This window comes from Balaenoptera physalus (assembly GCF_965194825.1).
Source record: "Balaenoptera physalus genome assembly, chromosome: 13".
Classification (NCBI taxonomy): domain Eukaryota; kingdom Metazoa; phylum Chordata; class Mammalia; order Artiodactyla; family Balaenopteridae; genus Balaenoptera; species Balaenoptera physalus.
The window spans coordinates 46,369,048-46,387,037 of record NC_138892.1 but is presented as its reverse complement, the minus strand read 5'-3'; the positions used below and the strand labels follow the sequence as shown (position 1 = coordinate 46,387,037).

Sequence of the window (17,990 nt, the reverse complement as noted above, 5' to 3'; positions counted from 1 at the left end):
TTCCAGATTATATATGAACAGGAAGGGGTGTATATTCATTCATCTTTTGGAAAGACCAGTGACCAAGACAGCTTGATTTCAGGAATATTACGTGTTTTAGAAAAGGTATGTTTCTAGTAAATGACTTTATTTAATAATTGTTTATGTTTAAATAAAAAATAATTTTTATTTAATAATTGTTTAAATAATTTAATAGTAATTGGGGCATTATCAGCAGGCTTGAATTTCACACGTAAGATAAAATTATGTAATTGAGCAGTGGTTGTAAATTTAACATGGAAGTGATGTTAGAAATAAAATGCTTTAGATAAGCCAGTAAAATGGTATGGAATATTTTAAAACTTATGTAAAAGTTGCAGTGATATAATTTTTTTATAATGAAAGGCAGAGTTTAGAAATCTATACATTGTTGTCAAATAGTGGTTTACATATGATATTCCATATTTAACGCGCTGATAAATTTAAGGGGTTAAAAATTTCATTTTCAGTTCAGGGAATTAAGTATAGGTGACTAAAAATATAAGATATTGCTGAATAGTAAATATGGTTAATAATTTCTTTCTCTAGGATGCTGAAGTAATAGTGGACTGGAGACCATTGGATGATGCATTAGATTCTTCTAGTATTCTGTATGCTGGAAAGGTATTTAAGAAAAAAATGCATGTCTGAAGGAATGCCATTTTTTAAATAAAAGCTTTATTGAGATATAATTCATATACCATAAAATTCACTCCTCTAAAGTATATAATTCAGTGTTTTTAGTATATTTACAGAGTTGTGCAACCATCAGCAGTATCTAACTTTTGAACATTTCCATTACTTCCAAAAAAGGAACTGTACCTCTTAGCAGTCACCCCTCATTCCCACTTAACTCCAATCCTCTGCACCCATTAATTTACTGTCTGTCTCTGAGGATTTGTCTGTTGTGGACATTTTATCTATGGAATCATATAATATGTAGTCTTTTGTGACTGGCTTCTTTCACTTAGCATAATGTTTTCAAGGTTCATCCATGTTATAGCACCTGCCAGTACTTTGTTTCTTTCTTTCCTTTTTTTCTTTTTTGCTGAATAATATTGCGTTTATGGATAGGTACCACATTTTGTTTATTCATTCATCGGTTGATCGACATTTGGGTTGTTTTCATTTTTAGGCTAATGTAAATAATGCTGCTGTGAATGTTCATATTCAAGTTTCTGTGTGGATACATTTTTCCTTGAAAACCCAGGAATGGAATAGTTGAATTAACTTATGTTTAACGTTTGTATCATGTGTTGACTTCTCACTATGGAAGGTAGAGATTTAGCTCTATCTTATCTCTAATTCACCTTGAAACTATGGCCCAGTTGTCCACATTTCTTCTCAAAATATTTAATCACATAGATGATCTTCCAGTGTCATCTTCTTAGAGACATTTCTTCCAGAACCTTCTTACAAGTTCCTTCTGAACTGGTTGCTCTTTTGGCTTGCTGTGTAGCAGTTATCCTGGGGATTCTTTTTGCCTCTTTCCCATATTTTAATCTCCATTTCCTGTATCCTCTGCTATCTTATATTTTGGTTTACTCCCTAGTTTTGGTGCACCTCCAGTGCTTCCTGAGAAAAAGGGTGTATGAGAGCAAAAACATTTCTGTTTTCAGACTTTTCTATCCTTATTCTGAATTGATAGCTGGCTGGCATAGAATTACAGTTTGAAAATAAATTTCCCCTCGTATTTTTGAAAGTTATTGTCTCAGGTTTGACTAATTTCCTTTATTGATGTTAAGTCTGCTGCATTCTGATTCCTGATCCTTGCTATGTTTTTTTCCTCTTTAGAAGCTTTTACAATTGCCTTTTCGTTTCTAGTGTTCTAGATGTTCTGGAAATGTGCCCTTGTGGTCTTTTTTATCCAGTGTGTTGGGTGCTTGATAGGCCTTTTTTTAACGTGAAAACTTGTGTCCTTTAGGTTTTAGGAAATATTCTTGAATTTTTTTAGTGATGATTTCTTCTTCATCTCCATTTTCTATTTTCTTTCTTTCTGGAACTCTACATGCTTTGGACTGGTCCTGTAATATTTTAATACTTACTTTACTATTTTCTAATTCTTTGTGTATGTGTGTATTATTTTCTAGGAAATTTCTTCAGTTTTATCTTCCAGTTCTTCTATTGCCTTTTTCCTTTTTGCTGTTTTTTAGATTTCTAATACATTTTGTTATGTGTCCCCTTTCCCCCCTTTTAAAAAATAGCATCCTGTTCTTCATGGATGTACTATTCTTCCTTATTTCTGAGGAGTTGAAAGATAGTTTTTCAGATGTTTTCATCTCTGTATATAGTCCACCTCCTCTAATTGACTTTTTTTTTTTTCCTATTTCATTTGGACTTTATCTTTTATGTAAACACTTGCCTTTGACATTTGGTGATCTTTGTATTGTGGTGCTCATATTTAACAGCAGACACAAAAAACTGATTATACTCTCTCTATGTATGGGTAGGTTTGTTAATAGTTGGGACTCAGGGTGACTTGGCTAGGCTGTTTCCTTGGGGAATCCCCGGTATTGAAACCTGGGTCTTTTTTCTTGGGCTAGTCATTTGTCAGAGAAGAATCTACAGATTCCTACCTGGAGAGGGAAAGCTGGATTCCACTGTTCTGGGAACTGAGTGGAGGAAGAGAGCTGGGAGTCTTGCCAACTTATTACATAGATGAACTTTCAGTTAATTCTCCTGTTTTCAGTGTATTATCTCTTTGCTCAGTGTCCCTGGTTTCTCCTAATCCACAGATAATCTGTTTTACCTTTTCCAATGAATAAACCTTCAGCCTTCTAGACTTTTGTTAGTAGTCCTGTTTTCAGCTTAACCTTTATCCTAGTTTCCAGAAGTACCTGATTTACTAGTTCCAAGCCTTTGTGTGGGGTGGGGTTCTGTAAATGCTGCTTCGCTTTCCCTACTGTTGATGGGAGAGTTGGTAGTGATGGTGGTAAGGGTTGCATTTTTTTAAATTGGGCAAACGAGGAGGGCTCCTTGAGAAATGACATCAGAGGAAGGACTCGGAGGAAAAAGCACTCCACTTTATAATTTCATTCATTCAGTTTTTCCCCCTATTCTTCAGTCTGTTTCTATTTCTTATTAATTTCTTTTGTTTATAATATATTCCTGTTGCTATAAATCTTCCATTTTCCATTTTTAAAAAGAATTACACTAGCAATACACGAATACATTCTTGTTGTAAAAATTCAAATAATAGAAAGTTGAAGTCCTCCTTGACTAGAACCCTGTCCCTAATCTGTCCCTGTTTAATGTATATTTTTCCAGACTTTTATTGGTACACATTTCCTATCATATCTATCCATCCATCCATCCATTCATCCCTGGTTTTCTCTAGTGTGTTTCTAATTACATATGTTCCATGTAGTTGTTATACTGCATACATTGTTTCTTAACTTCGTTTTATTTACTATTACATATTGAACATATATACACATGAACAGATATCAGTCTTTAAACTTCTGCCTAGCATTTTATTGGCTACCCGCTAGTTTATTTACTTATTCCTTCATTGATGGATGATAAGATATATTCAGCTTTTCACTTTTACAAACAATTCTGTGATGAAAATTCTTGTATCTGCCTCTTTGTATACATGTGTGAGTATTTCTCTGAAGTAGATGATGAGAATAGAGTTATTGTGGTGAAACACATGCATATTTTGAATTGTAATAAATATGACTCAATTGTACATTTGAGTCAGTAATTAGCACTGTCATCAACAGTGTGAGATACAGCATTTCCTCACACTGTCTTCCATATTTTTATTTTTTAGTTGAATGGGCCAGAAAAATTTAAATTCATCTTTACTTGCTTTTCTTGGATTGTTTCTGAAGTTGGACATCTTCCTTTGTTTGTCACTTCATATTTCTTCTTTGATTTGCTCGTTCATACCATTTCCTTATTTTTCTCTTTTGATGTTTGTTGATTTCTCAGTAAATTGGTAGGAGTTGTTTTTGTATTCTGGATGTTTTTCTGTCATCGTCCATATGTTTTGGAAACATTTTCACACAGTTTTGCTTATCTTTAACTTATGTGTGGTATCTTTTGTTGAACAGAAGTTAAACTTTTTGATTTAGTCAGATTATTAACATAGCATTTTAGACTTTTGGTTTTTTTCTCTTTTAAAATAGAAAGTTTTTAAAAACTGAACATGTAGATATGGTATTTGTAGCTTTTAGCTAATTTTGATTAAGAGACATGTGCAACCAATGGTGGCTTAAATAAGTAACCACCATTGGGTATGTTCCTCAAATAACCAGAAGCCTGGAGGTTTGGAGCTATTTGCAGTGTTTGTCTTTATGATTATAAGGTGGCTATTATGTTTTTAGGCAGCATAGCTGCATCAAAAGCAGGAAATAGGGGAAAAGGGATGAAGCTTTTATTAGGAAAGCAAAAGCATTTCCAAGGCCCTACTGTTGACTTATGCTTATATTTCATTGGCAACCCTAACTGCAGGAGAATCTGGACAAAGTTTTCTTGTCTTTTTGGTCAGCTGAGCAAGGGAGAAAAGGATAGGAAATAGTGTTCGGCTTTCCCACCAGTGATATCTGCCACAACCTACAAACTTAATTTATATAGAAGCTGAGAAGACATTATTGATTGAAATGAAATTCTAGTCTTAGTCCCTAAATATTTTATATGTTATAATTATTTTAGGACTCCAGTTCAGTCGTGGAATGGACCCAGGCCCCAAAAGAAAGAGCTCATCGAGGATTGGAACATCTGAACAGTTACGAAGCAGAGTGGGACATGGTTAATACAATTTCATTTAAAAAGAAACCACATACCAATGGAGGTATGAATTAAATCGTTTGAAATCTTAAACTGGTTTGCTACTATAAAGTATAAACAAAAGTGCAAAGAAAATTCTTTAATGTTTCTTAGAAGAAGGATGAGTTGGTGCTTTGATTAATATGTATAATTCCCATTTTATTTATATTCCTTTTTCATCTCTTTGTTGCTTTGTTGGTTGTGACCTCATAAAAAGGCTTTAAAAATACTTGTTCTGTTTTGTAGTTATTAATGGCAGAAAATAGAAAGACTTAAAAAAATTGCTTTGGCTATCTCTTTTGCACATTTTTCTTAATCCAGTAGAATAAAAAAAAAAAAATCATGTTATTTCATCCTAAAGCACCAGGGGGAGATGAAGTATACCACTAAACCATGCCGTTCTAATTTCAGTATTTACTGGTATCTTCACAGCTCATTGCAGCTCCCCTTTGTATATGTTCCGCAACTGTTCTCCTTTATATATACATTAAATTTATGTTTGCTGTGTGGTGACTATCTACATGTAGATAACAAAAAAGAGCCAACCTAGCAATCTGGTAGAACACGTATACTACCCCAGATATGATCTAGCTAGCCCACGTGTGATGTGGCCAGCCTATTTGTGATATGTTTAAAAAATATTAAATACTGTATAGAGTTAAAATTTTTTTTCTATTGATTTATTTGTGTTTTATAACTAATAGGATATTTTATCTTTCAGTGATTTTTGATCTGAGTTTAGGATTTATCTGCATTTACCAGATTCAAAAAGTCTAGCCTAAATTGATTAGAATATGCATTGATACAAACGTATCAACGTATATAACATTGTTACTAAGTAAAATTGATTTTCACGTATGGCCTGGGGAATCATTCTCATACAGTAGTTATACTTTGTACTGTATCATTTCTTGGGAACAGTGGCAATTAAGAAATAGTAAGTCACAGACTTTCGATAACAGTCAGCTCATGCATATATGTCTTTTTTTTGTTGTTTTGCATTTCCATTCTAGAGAAGGTTCTTAACCAGAACAATGCAAAAATGTTAAGGAAGGGTAAAGCCACGGATTTTAGTATATTTAGCATGTGAGGGATTTTTAACTTCTCTAGGCTGGATCTTAAGGATTGGTTTATGTGAATTGCTATTTTTTGTTTGCCTAATATTGTTAAATCCTTGAAAATGAAAAAGGTTACAGAAATGAGCAAAAGGAGTGAGTTTTCAAAATTTCATAAAAGAAGCATTACATGTTTGAGAAAAGCATAATCTGACAATAAAGGTCTTTTTAGATTAATGGTTTTTAACTGGGTGCACATTGAAATCACATGGGGAAGTTAGGCTTTTGAAAAAAGTGCCAGTGCCTGGGTTTCATCCAGCAAATTAAATCAGACTCTGGAGATGGAGCCTGGGCATCCCTATTTTTCTGTATTTTTCAAAAGCTCTCCTGGTTATTTTAGTGTGCAGAGTTGAGAACCTCTGTGTAGCTGCGTAGCTTAGCAAAAAACCCACAGATCTAAATACTGCTTATGTATCTTGGCATTGCATTATGCCTTGTAAAGAGCCTTTATTTAGTAATTATTAAAAGTTAAGGACACATTCCTTTTTCTTTCTTTTCTCCACTGTTTAAAAATTTTTATGATAGCAGTAAGAAACACATTGCACAGTATGGCCCAGTGTGCATACACATGCACGTATTTAACAGAACAAGGAGTTAATGAAGTACATTTACTCTGTTTCATCCCATCCCATCTTATCCTAGACTATCTACCTCATCCAATCATATTTCATCAAAACTCCTTCTTAAAGAAGACCTTTTCTAAGCTTGATGTTTCAGAATTTAAAATTCTGCCTTAATTTTTTACATTTTTGAAATGCATTTTTTCCAAATAAAATTTTTATTTTATTTATTATTATAAACTTCACATTTTTAAACTTTTTACCTTTTTTGTGATTCACAGAGGAAAATGGGGACAAACCTTTAAAAAAATTGACTATTGAAGACTTTTTAAACTTTATATTTCTTAAATATACTGCTAAGTCTTTGTTTTTATATATTAGATCAAATGTTTTGAGAATGTATCTTCCCAGAGCAACAGACTGCCGTGATGTTCTGGAAACCCATTCAGATAAAATGTCATGTCCTTGATGTTAATTCTGTTCAAGACATATGGAGACTTACTGAATTGTTTCGTTTACTTTTTTGCTATTATGGCCAGTTTTCCCACATCAGTGTGTTGGAGTTATTTTTTACATATATTGGGTAACACAGTAAGTTCATCAGAACTAATTAGCTTTATTTACCTTTCTTTAAGGCGAAAGAAGGAAATTTTGAGTTAACTCTTGGATTCTGTTAGTTTTCCTTTGTAACAATTTCTAGTTCTGGTTAGCTATTATTGGTAGACCCAATTGCAGATTACTTTTCTGTTGACTTGGTTAGTAGATTATTCATTTATTTAACACATCTTTGACTACCTACTATGTGCTAGTCACTCTTGCTGTGAACAGAATTAAGTTCTTGTTCTCATGAAGCTTATACTCCAGAAAAGGGATTTCTGGGATTGACTTGTAATGTTTGTCTCATTGTTTATCAGAGCTTTAAGTGAGGAAATGTGTGAGGAATTTTCTTTTGTATTTAATATGTAACGTGTGTCTCTTCCATTAACAAGGGAAAAAATCTGTGTAAAATTTTTACATTTGAATATGCACAAACTTCTGATATGCCTGCATATATTATTTAATATTCTTCATAAGATTTTCTTGCATTACTTTGATTAAATACTTTTTGTGGAATTTAAGATAAAAAATTGTATCTGGTTTTTCATTGCTGTTTTGCTGTGAAAATATTTTTGGTCTTTGCAGATAATCTAGTAGTATGTATCCTTTCTAGGTAGTCCAGGTGCATTCACACTTAAGTGATTCATAAAATGTTGGAATTCTAGAATTGTTCTCACTTTGATATTAGTTTGTAATGGTGTTATGAGCTCTGTAGTATAAATTGCAGTGAAACATGATGTGTCGTAAAGTGAGCACATGGTACTTAATCTGGTACCAGCCTTAGATATGAGTTCACCATCTGAACCGGTGTGGAAGTAGGCAGGGCACTGCATAGATAAGTTACTTAGCCTTTCTGGACTTTGTTTCAAATGATAACTTGTTAAAGTGTCCATGAAAGAGTAATGGTGTCTGCATTCCTTGCAGGTAGAGGTTTCTGTAAGCTGTAGATTTCTGTGTCAGTTTAGGAGATTTTGTTGGAGGTGATGGAGCTGTAGTGTTCTGACTATATAGGAAGGTGACATACATGCAGGTCAGTACTGACTGATCTACCCTTTGAGTAAGTTCTATAAGCAGGTATTATCTATGCAGTTTATCTTTGTGGAATTGATAGTGTTGGGACGGAATTTATAAAGATTTTCAGTAACAGGATAGTATGACACTTCTTAGGAAATAACATTAGAGAAAAGGTTTTTTAAAATTTCAGAGACATGACATGCTTAAGTCTACGTTAAAATGTTCAAGTAAAATAACATTTTTAGATTAGAAATTAAATATATTAGATAACTTTTTTCCCTTGTTCTTTAAATTTTTATTTAAATAGATAATCTTTACATTGCTTGTTATCAATTGCAATATTATTCACAAACCTAGTATTTTAAGCTTCTATAAACAGCCCACACACTAGGAAATGCTTTATTTTACATAGCTATAGTTTGGTTTGAACTGAGGTCTTAATTTAGTAGAAGGTTGATTTAGCAGGAAGATTGAATGTATTCATTCCTTTTGAAGCATTCACAACTTAGTTACCTTTTCATCCTCAATTCCCCACTGCTCTTTGGCTTTTTGCAAATGTCTGTCTGTGTACTCACTCCAATGTTACTTTTTTTTTAAATTAATTTTTATTGGAGTATAGTTGCTTTACAGTGTTGTGTTAGTTTCTACTGTACAGCAAAGTGAATCGGCTATATGTATACATATGTCCCCTTTTTTTTTTTTGGATTTCTTTCCCATTTGGGTCACCACAGAGCACTGAGTAGAGTTCCCTGAGCTATACAGTAGGTTCTCATTAGTTATCTATTTTATACATAGTATCAATAGTGCATATATGTCAATCCCAATCTCCCAGTTCATCCCACACACACCCCCTTTCCCCCCTTACTTTTTATACTGGTATACTTTTACCTTCACTCAATGTAATCTAGTAAAGATAATTCCAAAAGGAAGTGAGGAATAAAGGTTGGTTTTGTTTTTGGTTTTTTTTGTTTTTTTGTTTTAAATGACTCTCCAAGTGCATAATGCCATTTGTATATGAGGGAAGTGGAAAAGATGAATATTTATTGAATATTTACTATATACTTGGCACTGTACTCATTAGTTGACAAGTATTATCTCTTTTAATTCTTAGAATAACATTGGGAGGTAAGTATAATTATCTCCATTTTACAGATGAAGAAACTGAGGCTCAGAGAGATTCAATTATTTGCCCCAAATCATTCAGTTAGTAAGATGGTGGTGCTGCAGTTTGAATCTGGCCTGCTTGCTTCCAAAGCCATGATCATTTTGGGGCAAAGCTGATATTTTAAATAAGGATAGTATTTTTTTCAATTTGTATGCAGTAAGATAATTATTTTAAAAACTATTCTTTTAAGAAAATGTATGTTGCCATTTCTAGTACAGGTGGAAGCCATGGTAATATCAGTGCTGTAGTTGTTCCCTAGGTTCAACAAATATCTGTTAGGCAGTCACGAAGAGTGCTGTCAGTACCTTTTAAAAAGGTGAACAAAAATATTTTGCCCCGCTTTCTTGTTTTTAAGATGCTCCAAGTCATAGAAATGGGAAAAGCAAATGGTCATTCCTGTTCAGTTTGACAGACCTGAAATCAATCAAGCAAAACAAAGAGGGTATGGGCTGGTCGTATTTGGTATTCTGTCTAAAGGATGACGTCGTTCTCCCTGCTCTGCACTTTCATCAAGGAGATAGCAAACTACTGATTGACTCTCTTGAAAAATATGTGGTATTGTGTGAGTAAGTATCAAATTATTTCCTACTTATCGAAACCGGATTGTTGTGTTGGTCCCAAGGCAAACTATTTTTACTTGTCATTGGGTATCAGTGACCTATGTGCATATTAAGGGACAAGCAGCTTTGTTTTTTCTGGAATATTGACTACTTTGGATGAGTGACTGAATAAAATTTTGCCATTTTAGTAATTTGGAACTGCAACTTATCACCTTATTACTGTTTTAAAGAAAAGAATGGTTCAGTATTTTAATACACATTCAAATGAATGATGATACATCAATAATTTATGGATTATATATTTACCAATTTTATCTTTTATTATGTAGTTTCTGTTAAACATAGAGTTTCATTTGTAATGTTACAAATTTAAGTCAGGCAAATCTAAATAAAATTATTGTAAGTGTGGAAGTTAGGGCTTTCTCACTTTCCAGAAATCTTGTGTCTTACATTTATTTACCCATGTGCATTTGTACACGCATACTCTTTCTCGCTTTCACTCTCAACAAATACAATTGTGGTATCTATTAAGTTCTGAGCACTGTGCTGGTTGTTTGATATTTAGTAGTGAACAAAACAGGCATGTTCTTGGATATCTGAGAGTTTATGGTCTTGTGAAGGATGCTGACCAGTAAATAGCAATAAACTCAAGAAATAAGATGGAGGAAGTACAAGGAAGGGAGGAAGTGTACTTCATTCAGACAGGGGGTTGGGTAGGGGTCAGGGAAGACTTTCTGGAGGAGGTAACATCTAGGTTGAGACTTGACAAATGTGTGAACATTAGCATGAAAGGGAAGGAGATATTTAGACGTTTTAGATAGAGGGAGGTATATAAAACATGATATAATCACAGAACAGAGTAGTTCAGTATCACAGGTCTGCATAGTGGGGGAAGGGAGGGTACAGGATTTAAAGATGAAGCCAAAGAGCTGAGTAAAGGCCAGGACATGAAGGATCTTGTAAATCATGTTAGCAGGTTGTTCCAGTCATCTAGATGAGCTTGTAGTAGCATGAACTACGGGAGTGACAAGAAAGAAGTGTTGGAGGAATATTTAGTGTTAGAGTTTGTGATTGATTGGATATGTGGAGGAGAAAAGAAGGGAGAAGTTGAGACTTTTAGTTTGGGGAATCGTAGGGATGATTGTTAACTTCATTAATCATGTCCTCACTTTAATAGAGTAATGTCATGCCTAAATGTAGATTATATAAAGCTAGGAGTGATGCAAAAGTTGAAAGATATTGACTCTGTGTTTTTTGGCATGAAATTCTCTTCCCTTACCATGTTGACCTCCTCTGGCTGGCACTGGGCATGCTGATTAGTATCTGTAATCATAAGAAAGTCAGATCTGGTTGGTAGTATGTGGGTCTTGGATCTTGAAGTGAGAAGCTGCGAATAGGCTACCACCTACAGGGTTAAGTAGATTTCAGGAGGAGCATTTATCATGACTGGGGCATAAGGCTTGGCTGTTGAATAGCAGCTGTTAAAGACTTGGGGGTTTTAGCATCATAGCAAGCTCAGTATCAATCAGTGTTGTGATGTAACTGTTACAAAAGAGCTCATTCATTCTGAGACTGTTGATTAAAGCATAGTATCTAGAATGAAGTGGTAGTCCCTCTCTACTCTTTACTGGTAAGATCATACTTTGGAGAACTAGGCTTAGTTTTAAGCACTGCATTTTAGATGTGTTAGACTAACTATACTATGTGGAAAAAGATGGCTAGCGTAATGAGAGGGATCAAAATGGTATCATGAAAAACGTGGGGTTGTGGCGATTTAACTTGAAGAAGAGGAGTTGTGGTGCACCATTAAATAAAACCCGAGCTTATTACTATGGTCAGTGAGGGCCTGCTCTATCTTAGCTCTGTTTATTTCTTAAACCTCATCTCATGCCATTCTCTTCTATATTCTAGCCACGTGGTTTTCTTTCAGTTCCTGAAATGCCCTAAACTCTTTCTTGTCTTAGGGTCCTATATGTATTTCTTTTGTCTAGAATATTCTTCTCCCTTTCTTATCCCTGAGGTCTCAGTTTAATGTCACTTCCTCAGAAGGACTTTTCTGGTTGCTTAGTCTCCCATTTAATGTAGGTTCCCACCCCCATTCCTTTTTGCTTTCTCATTCTCTTGTTTGCTTCCTTCATGGCCCTTAACAGAATAAAATCATTTTGTCTGTTTACTTCTGTTACGTTTTCCTCTAGAATATAAGCCCATAAAGGCAGGGATTGCATCTATCTTGTTTACACTTTCTCCTAAATCCCTAGCCAGAGTGCCTGGCACATAGTGTTTATTCAGTAAATCTTAGTTGAGTGAATAAATGGCATGGTACTTATCAATTCTACAAATAATTTCAAAAGGATTGTTAAAAGAAATAGACTAGATTTGTTTTGTATGACTCCAGAGATAAATTAGAAGGAAATAGCTCAAGGGGTAGAAATTATAAGGAATTAGCTCAAGAGGTAGAGAGTTTTCTGTCCTGGATGGGTTCAAGGGTAGACTCAACAATTACTTAGGTGCTTATAAGAGAATATGTACCTTAAATATGTGTTGGTGATGTTTTAATGAAGGTTTTAAGTGAAACTATGTTTCCTTTTCTGTACTGGTGAGGCTTAGATATGTAGCATCATAATAATTCAGCCCAAATTAATGAAGTCATCCAGTTATCATTTTTGGACAACCACAGGTCTCCCTAGTGAGGGCAGACCACTTATGACATGAATGAGAGCAGACTAGAAACCACCTTCTCTGTTGGCAGGCAGATCCAAGAGATAAAGAGAGCCTGGAAGGGGTTATGCCATGCATGCACCTTACTCTTTCCTGATCTCAGTGGTCAGATGTGTCCCTGTGAAGATTTTCTTTAATAGGAGTGCATATTTCCACCTAGAAACAAGAAGCCATGGGAATGGTGTTCCCCTCTCTCTACTTTTTCATTCAACAAGTATTTTTTTTTTTGAGGACCCACTGTGTTCTTTCCAGCACATCATACTAAGTGCTGGAAAGGAGCACTTAGTCAAAAAAGATATGGTGTCTGTCTTCATGGAGTTTGTACTATTGCAGAAAAGAAAAAGATCGCTTATACAAATAATCATAAGTTTTCAGCTGTAGTAAGTGCTATGAATCAGGGATATAGCACGATGAGAGCATATAATAGGATAATATGTAAGTTTGTGTGTGTGTGTGTTAGTAGTAATTGAAGCTCTGAGAGAGAATGAGATTAACTAAGAAGAGGATAAAATGGGATAGAATGTGAGCATGTGATTAATTGTAGCCTTTAATGACGTGGTCAAAGAGAAGAGCCTAGCAGAGGAGTCTGACTTCCTACACTTTGTTTCCTCTCTTCCCACTAGGCTTAATCACATTTATGGTCAACCAAGGATGTGGCTGTTTCTGGGGGAGGAGGTAGCTGTGTAAAGTGAGCTTTAAAAGCTTCGTCCTTAGTACCAGCCACTTCTCCACTGTGTATTCTCCTGTGGCACTGAGGGGCCAGTTTATTCTTTGCCCCCTGAATAGTCTGAGATGTGTAAGAATAGTACATCAAATATTTTATCTCCAAGGCCCCTCTGTACACTAGGCAGAAAATAAGCCCCCCCCCCATTCTCTTTCCCATCATAAATTATGCCCAACTGCATTGTGTCATATATGCTGAGTCCAGGTGGTAGAATATAGATATTCCAGATAAACAGTCACCAGTATAAAAATAAATCCCATATTTGTATAAAGCATCTTCCAATATTGGATTCTTAGGGAGATGTTAAAGGTTCTTGTTTTTTATGTTCATTACTTACGATCTAAATAAATGGAATTCACAATTAAGTCCAAAGAAGTAAAAAGTCCCAAATATCCCCCATTTTTTACTTTTATTAGGTATCATTTCCTGTCTCTGGAGCAGTTATCCTAAGCAAAATGGTACTTCCAGAGTCATGTTCCTATGGTCGCAGATTGTTATGGAGACCAGAAGAAGAAGGGTAGACCAGGAAAACCTTGGTGACAGCAGCTTCGCTGGGATCCCAGCCACTCTGTTCCTGGGTCATCCTTGTGTTTTCTTAGTTCAAAACATCAGTAGAGGGAGATTCAGACCACATTATCTTTTTTTCTCTGATTAACCTAAATTGAAGAATGTGGCTTGCATCTGTGGCCATGATGTCTTCCTAACACTCCCCGTAACGAATTAAGGGTCTTACCATACAGACGAACAGAAATTGCAGATTTGCTAGGGATGTGCAGCCTTGAAAGAGTGAGGTAAAGGTTGGGTAGCTATACACAGTTCCTTCTTTCAATCTCATCAGCTGGATTAGTCAGTGCAAAATAGGCCAACTTCTTTTTTTTTTTTTTTTTTTTTTTTTAGTTATTTCTGAGATATACATTTTAAAGTAATAACTAGGATTATGACTTATAACATTATACCAGAACATATAAGATTTTTAGAAATTTCATGTAATGTCTGAAACATTTATATTAACATTTCCATACATATTTCCATACAAATACAAATATAAGATTTTTAGAAATTTCATGTAACGTCTGAAACATTTATATTAACATAACTTCTTTTTTTTTATTTTTTAAATTTATTTATTTATTTTATTTTTGGCTGTGTTGGGTCTTCGTTTCTGTGCGAGGGCTTTCTCCAGTTGTGGCAAGCGGGGGCCACTCTTCATCGCGGTGCGCGGGCCTCTCACTATCATGGCCTCTCTTGTTGCGGAGCACAGGCTCCAGACGCGCAGGCTCAGCAATTGTGGCTCACGGGCCCAGTTGCTCCGCGGCATGTGGGATCTTCCCAGACCAGGGCTCGAACCCGTGTCCCCTGCATTGGCAGGCGGATTCTCAACCACTGCGCCACCAGGGAAGCCCTAGGCCAACTTCTTGAGGCTTATTATTTCTCAAATGGTTTTCTTATCTACTGGGACAAATTGTCCTATTCATTGATATTGTTTAGTGTTCTTTGAGTTATCACCATTTAGAACATGGTATTCAGTTGGGTAAAAGAATGAGCCACACATACATTTTTGTTACATTTCTGGAACCAAGTTGGTTGCTAGGATATGAATGAAAGTTATTTGTTCTGTTAAAATTATTTTATATATTGGGCCATTTTAAAATTAATACATAAATATCCAAGCAGTAAAATATTTCCTTAAAAAGCCAAGTTGGTTGTATCATCTTATAGCACCAGTCATTTATGAGATTAGGTCCTAGACCCTTATTTATTCCCTTTGTGAGATACATATATCCACACACACATACATATATACATACACATACACATATATATATATGTATAAATTATATGGATGGGAATAAACTATATAGTTTTGTTGTAAATGTTCTGTACTTTTTATTTTTTATTAACCTTTTCGGCTTTATATCTTTTGCAATGATATTTTTATTTATTTCTTTAACTTTCCATATTGGTCTTCTCAGTAGCAATATAAAATAGTTACTATTACATCTCAGTGCGCAAAAATTCTTCAACTGTTAAAATTTCTGAATTCTGAAGCTTTTGGGAGAGGCTCACTCCAAAGTACTTCTGAATTTTTAGTAGTTATGCGTCTGTAGTTGTGATATTAGACAATGGTTTTCTTTAAGCCCTTTAGTAGTATCTAATAGAATTGCTGATGTTAGCATCATTAAAAGTTCTGTTTTACTGCTGCAATGAGTTTTTGAAAGCCTTGAATAATGTTGTCATGAGTGATCAACTTCCCAGAATCCATAATATCCCCAGAATATATAAATATAATATTTAATCTTCCCAGATTAAATCAGTGTGGTAACCTGGCAGGTGGAAATGTAACAATATTCTGGAATGCCAGCCCTCCTTTTGGTGAGCTCTGAAGTTGCTTAACAACATTATTTCCTGTCCTCTTACTGCTATACTTTAAAAAAATGTTTTGTTGATTTCTTCAGTGTCAACCAAGTCTAGTGTGACTTTCCCCAGCCCCTCATCACAGAGCATTAGGTATAAATAAAAGAAATCCTTCCTTTTTAAAAAAGTGTCTGTGGTTCTTTGTTGGTTGAGCAGTCATTTCTTCTTCCCATCTCCAGCTTTGTGACCATAGTTTTAGATCTGAAGCCATAATAATTGGCTGGGCACAGATAACTGAAGATTGCTTATGTGTTCCCCTTCAGCATGCATAGCCAGTGTTTTGACTTTCATGATCTTTTTTTTATTTGTAGTTTAAAGAAAAAATTTGACTTAATCTATTTTTAGAAACAAAAAATAATAACCATAGCACCAGCAGCACTGTGTTAGGAAAAAAATGTTTCTATACTAGTTACTTTTCTTTTTCTGGTGCTGTGTTTACAAGTTGACCTATCATTAAGAAATGCCTTGTGAGAACCTATAGGTCTTCATGTTAAGCATGACCCCCAGAAGATGTTCAGAAAAATGGTGATTAATGAAAATTGAACGTTTAAAAAGTTATTTTTTTCCTACTTCAAATGACTCAACCTTAGCTCTTTTAAGAAGCTAAGGGGCTTATTCAGCTACTATTGTCTCTGATGATCGAGTGCTGTTTCTAAGTAAGAATAAGATCCTGTTTTGGATTTCATATCCCCCCAGCATTGCTGTTGCATTCTGTTATGTTAGAATTGAGAAGAGATAAGTGTTATTAAAGTTCTTATCTCAAACATTTATAATAAACTAGAAGTAGATAGCAGCAAAATAATGCATTTAATTTTTGTTTTTAAACACAAAAGTTGTGGCTTTATTACAGCTGACTTACTAAATTATAAAACTTTCTGAACAGAAAAAAGACTGGATAATTCATTTGATTATTTCAAATTAGATGTCTATTTGGAAAGCATTTTGTTTATTCTGTAGTTATTAGGAAGTGTGGAGAAAAACTTATATCCGGAGCTTAATAAGCAAGAACTAAAAATATACTGTACCTGAACTGTACATTACAACCATGTGTGTTTATAATAATGGTTAGCATAATTAATGATCTTTAACAAATAATTAAGACATTGTATCTTGTATTTTTAACATCTTATATTGCAGTACTACCAAGCTGTGGAATGAAGTTGGAAACCATTTCAAAATAGGACATTTTCCTGTAGTGTACATATTATATATACTGATGAATCCTAAAGTGTGTTTCAACTTTCTTTATAAGAGAAGATATATTCTTATAATGGAAGATATATTTGTAAGAATTTTCTACTATAATTCTAAACAAAAGTTTGGGTTCATTATAATTTAGTCCTCTTGGCTTTACCTAGAATAAAAATATACTTCATCCCTTTTATATTTGTTAATTTAATATTTCATGTTCCATGTAGTTTTGGAACTCATTTAAGATAGTTACTAAATACTTGCTAATATTGAATTAATGGGAAACAGTTCTAGAACTGGACATTTAAGGTTTTTTTTTTGTTGTTACGGAAAAATAACTGTGCATTAGTAATTATTTAGGTAGTCATTGATGCGGTGTGCTGTTTTCTACAAATCCCTTCTTTTTATTACAGATCTCCGCAAGACAAAAGAACACTTCTTGTGAACTATCAGAATAAGAGTCTTTCACAGTCTTTTGAAAATCTTCTTGATGAACCAGCATATGGTATAATACAAGTATGTTTCTTTAGTCTATCTTATATTAATCTGTTTGTCTGACCCCATTATTTTGTATGCATCCTACCTCTCACTTTCTCAGAGATGATACAGAATGAGGCAAGTGTCTGCATGTGTAAACCTTATGGAACTAGTCTCTGTAATTTTATAGAAAGAATAATATGTGTCATATTATTTGTAAGACTCAGAAGCTTCCTTGGTTCTTAATTACTCTTACAGCAATTTTCCCCTTTATCATAATTGAAATTGGACATCAGATTTTTATTATCATAGCTTGCACTGATTAGGTGAAAAGTCACTGGGTAAGCCACTTCGAATTAATCAGTGATAAGCTTATGCAAAAATCTGGTTTGAATTTTTATTTTTTGTTCAAGTTGGTTCATTTGGGGTCAGTTTAGTCTAATTCCTCTTAAAGTATTTGAGTATATTCTTGCATTTGGCTAAAAATGTGCCCTTAACACAGGCAGAAATAAAGATAATTTATCTTTCACTCAGGTTGCTGTGTAAACTAATGACATTTTTGTTTACTCATTCATTTATTCACTCATTCATTCAACAAATGTTTGAGTGCTTCTTTGTCCCACATGGTATCTCTTTTTGGTTCTGAAGATAAAGAGGAAACTT

At 34.3% G+C, this 17,990-nt stretch overlaps 1 protein-coding gene across 5 annotated transcripts in view; it reads left to right on the top strand.

Annotated features, from left to right (window-relative positions):
• TBC1D15 (TBC1 domain family member 15) overlaps nt 1–17,990 on the top strand; it is a 71,458-nt gene that overhangs the window by 21,926 nt on the left and 31,542 nt on the right. For all 5 annotated transcript variants that reach the window (XM_082418958.1, XM_082418960.1, XM_082418957.1 and 2 more), the window contains exons 2-6: nt 7–105; nt 568–642; nt 4,678–4,816; nt 9,598–9,808; nt 17,264–17,366. In XM_082418958.1, the coding sequence (XP_082275084.1) occupies nt 7–105; nt 568–642; nt 4,678–4,816; nt 9,598–9,808; nt 17,264–17,366 (627 nt within the window). The remainder of the gene's footprint in view (nt 1–6; nt 106–567; nt 643–4,677; nt 4,817–9,597; nt 9,809–17,263; nt 17,367–17,990) is intronic.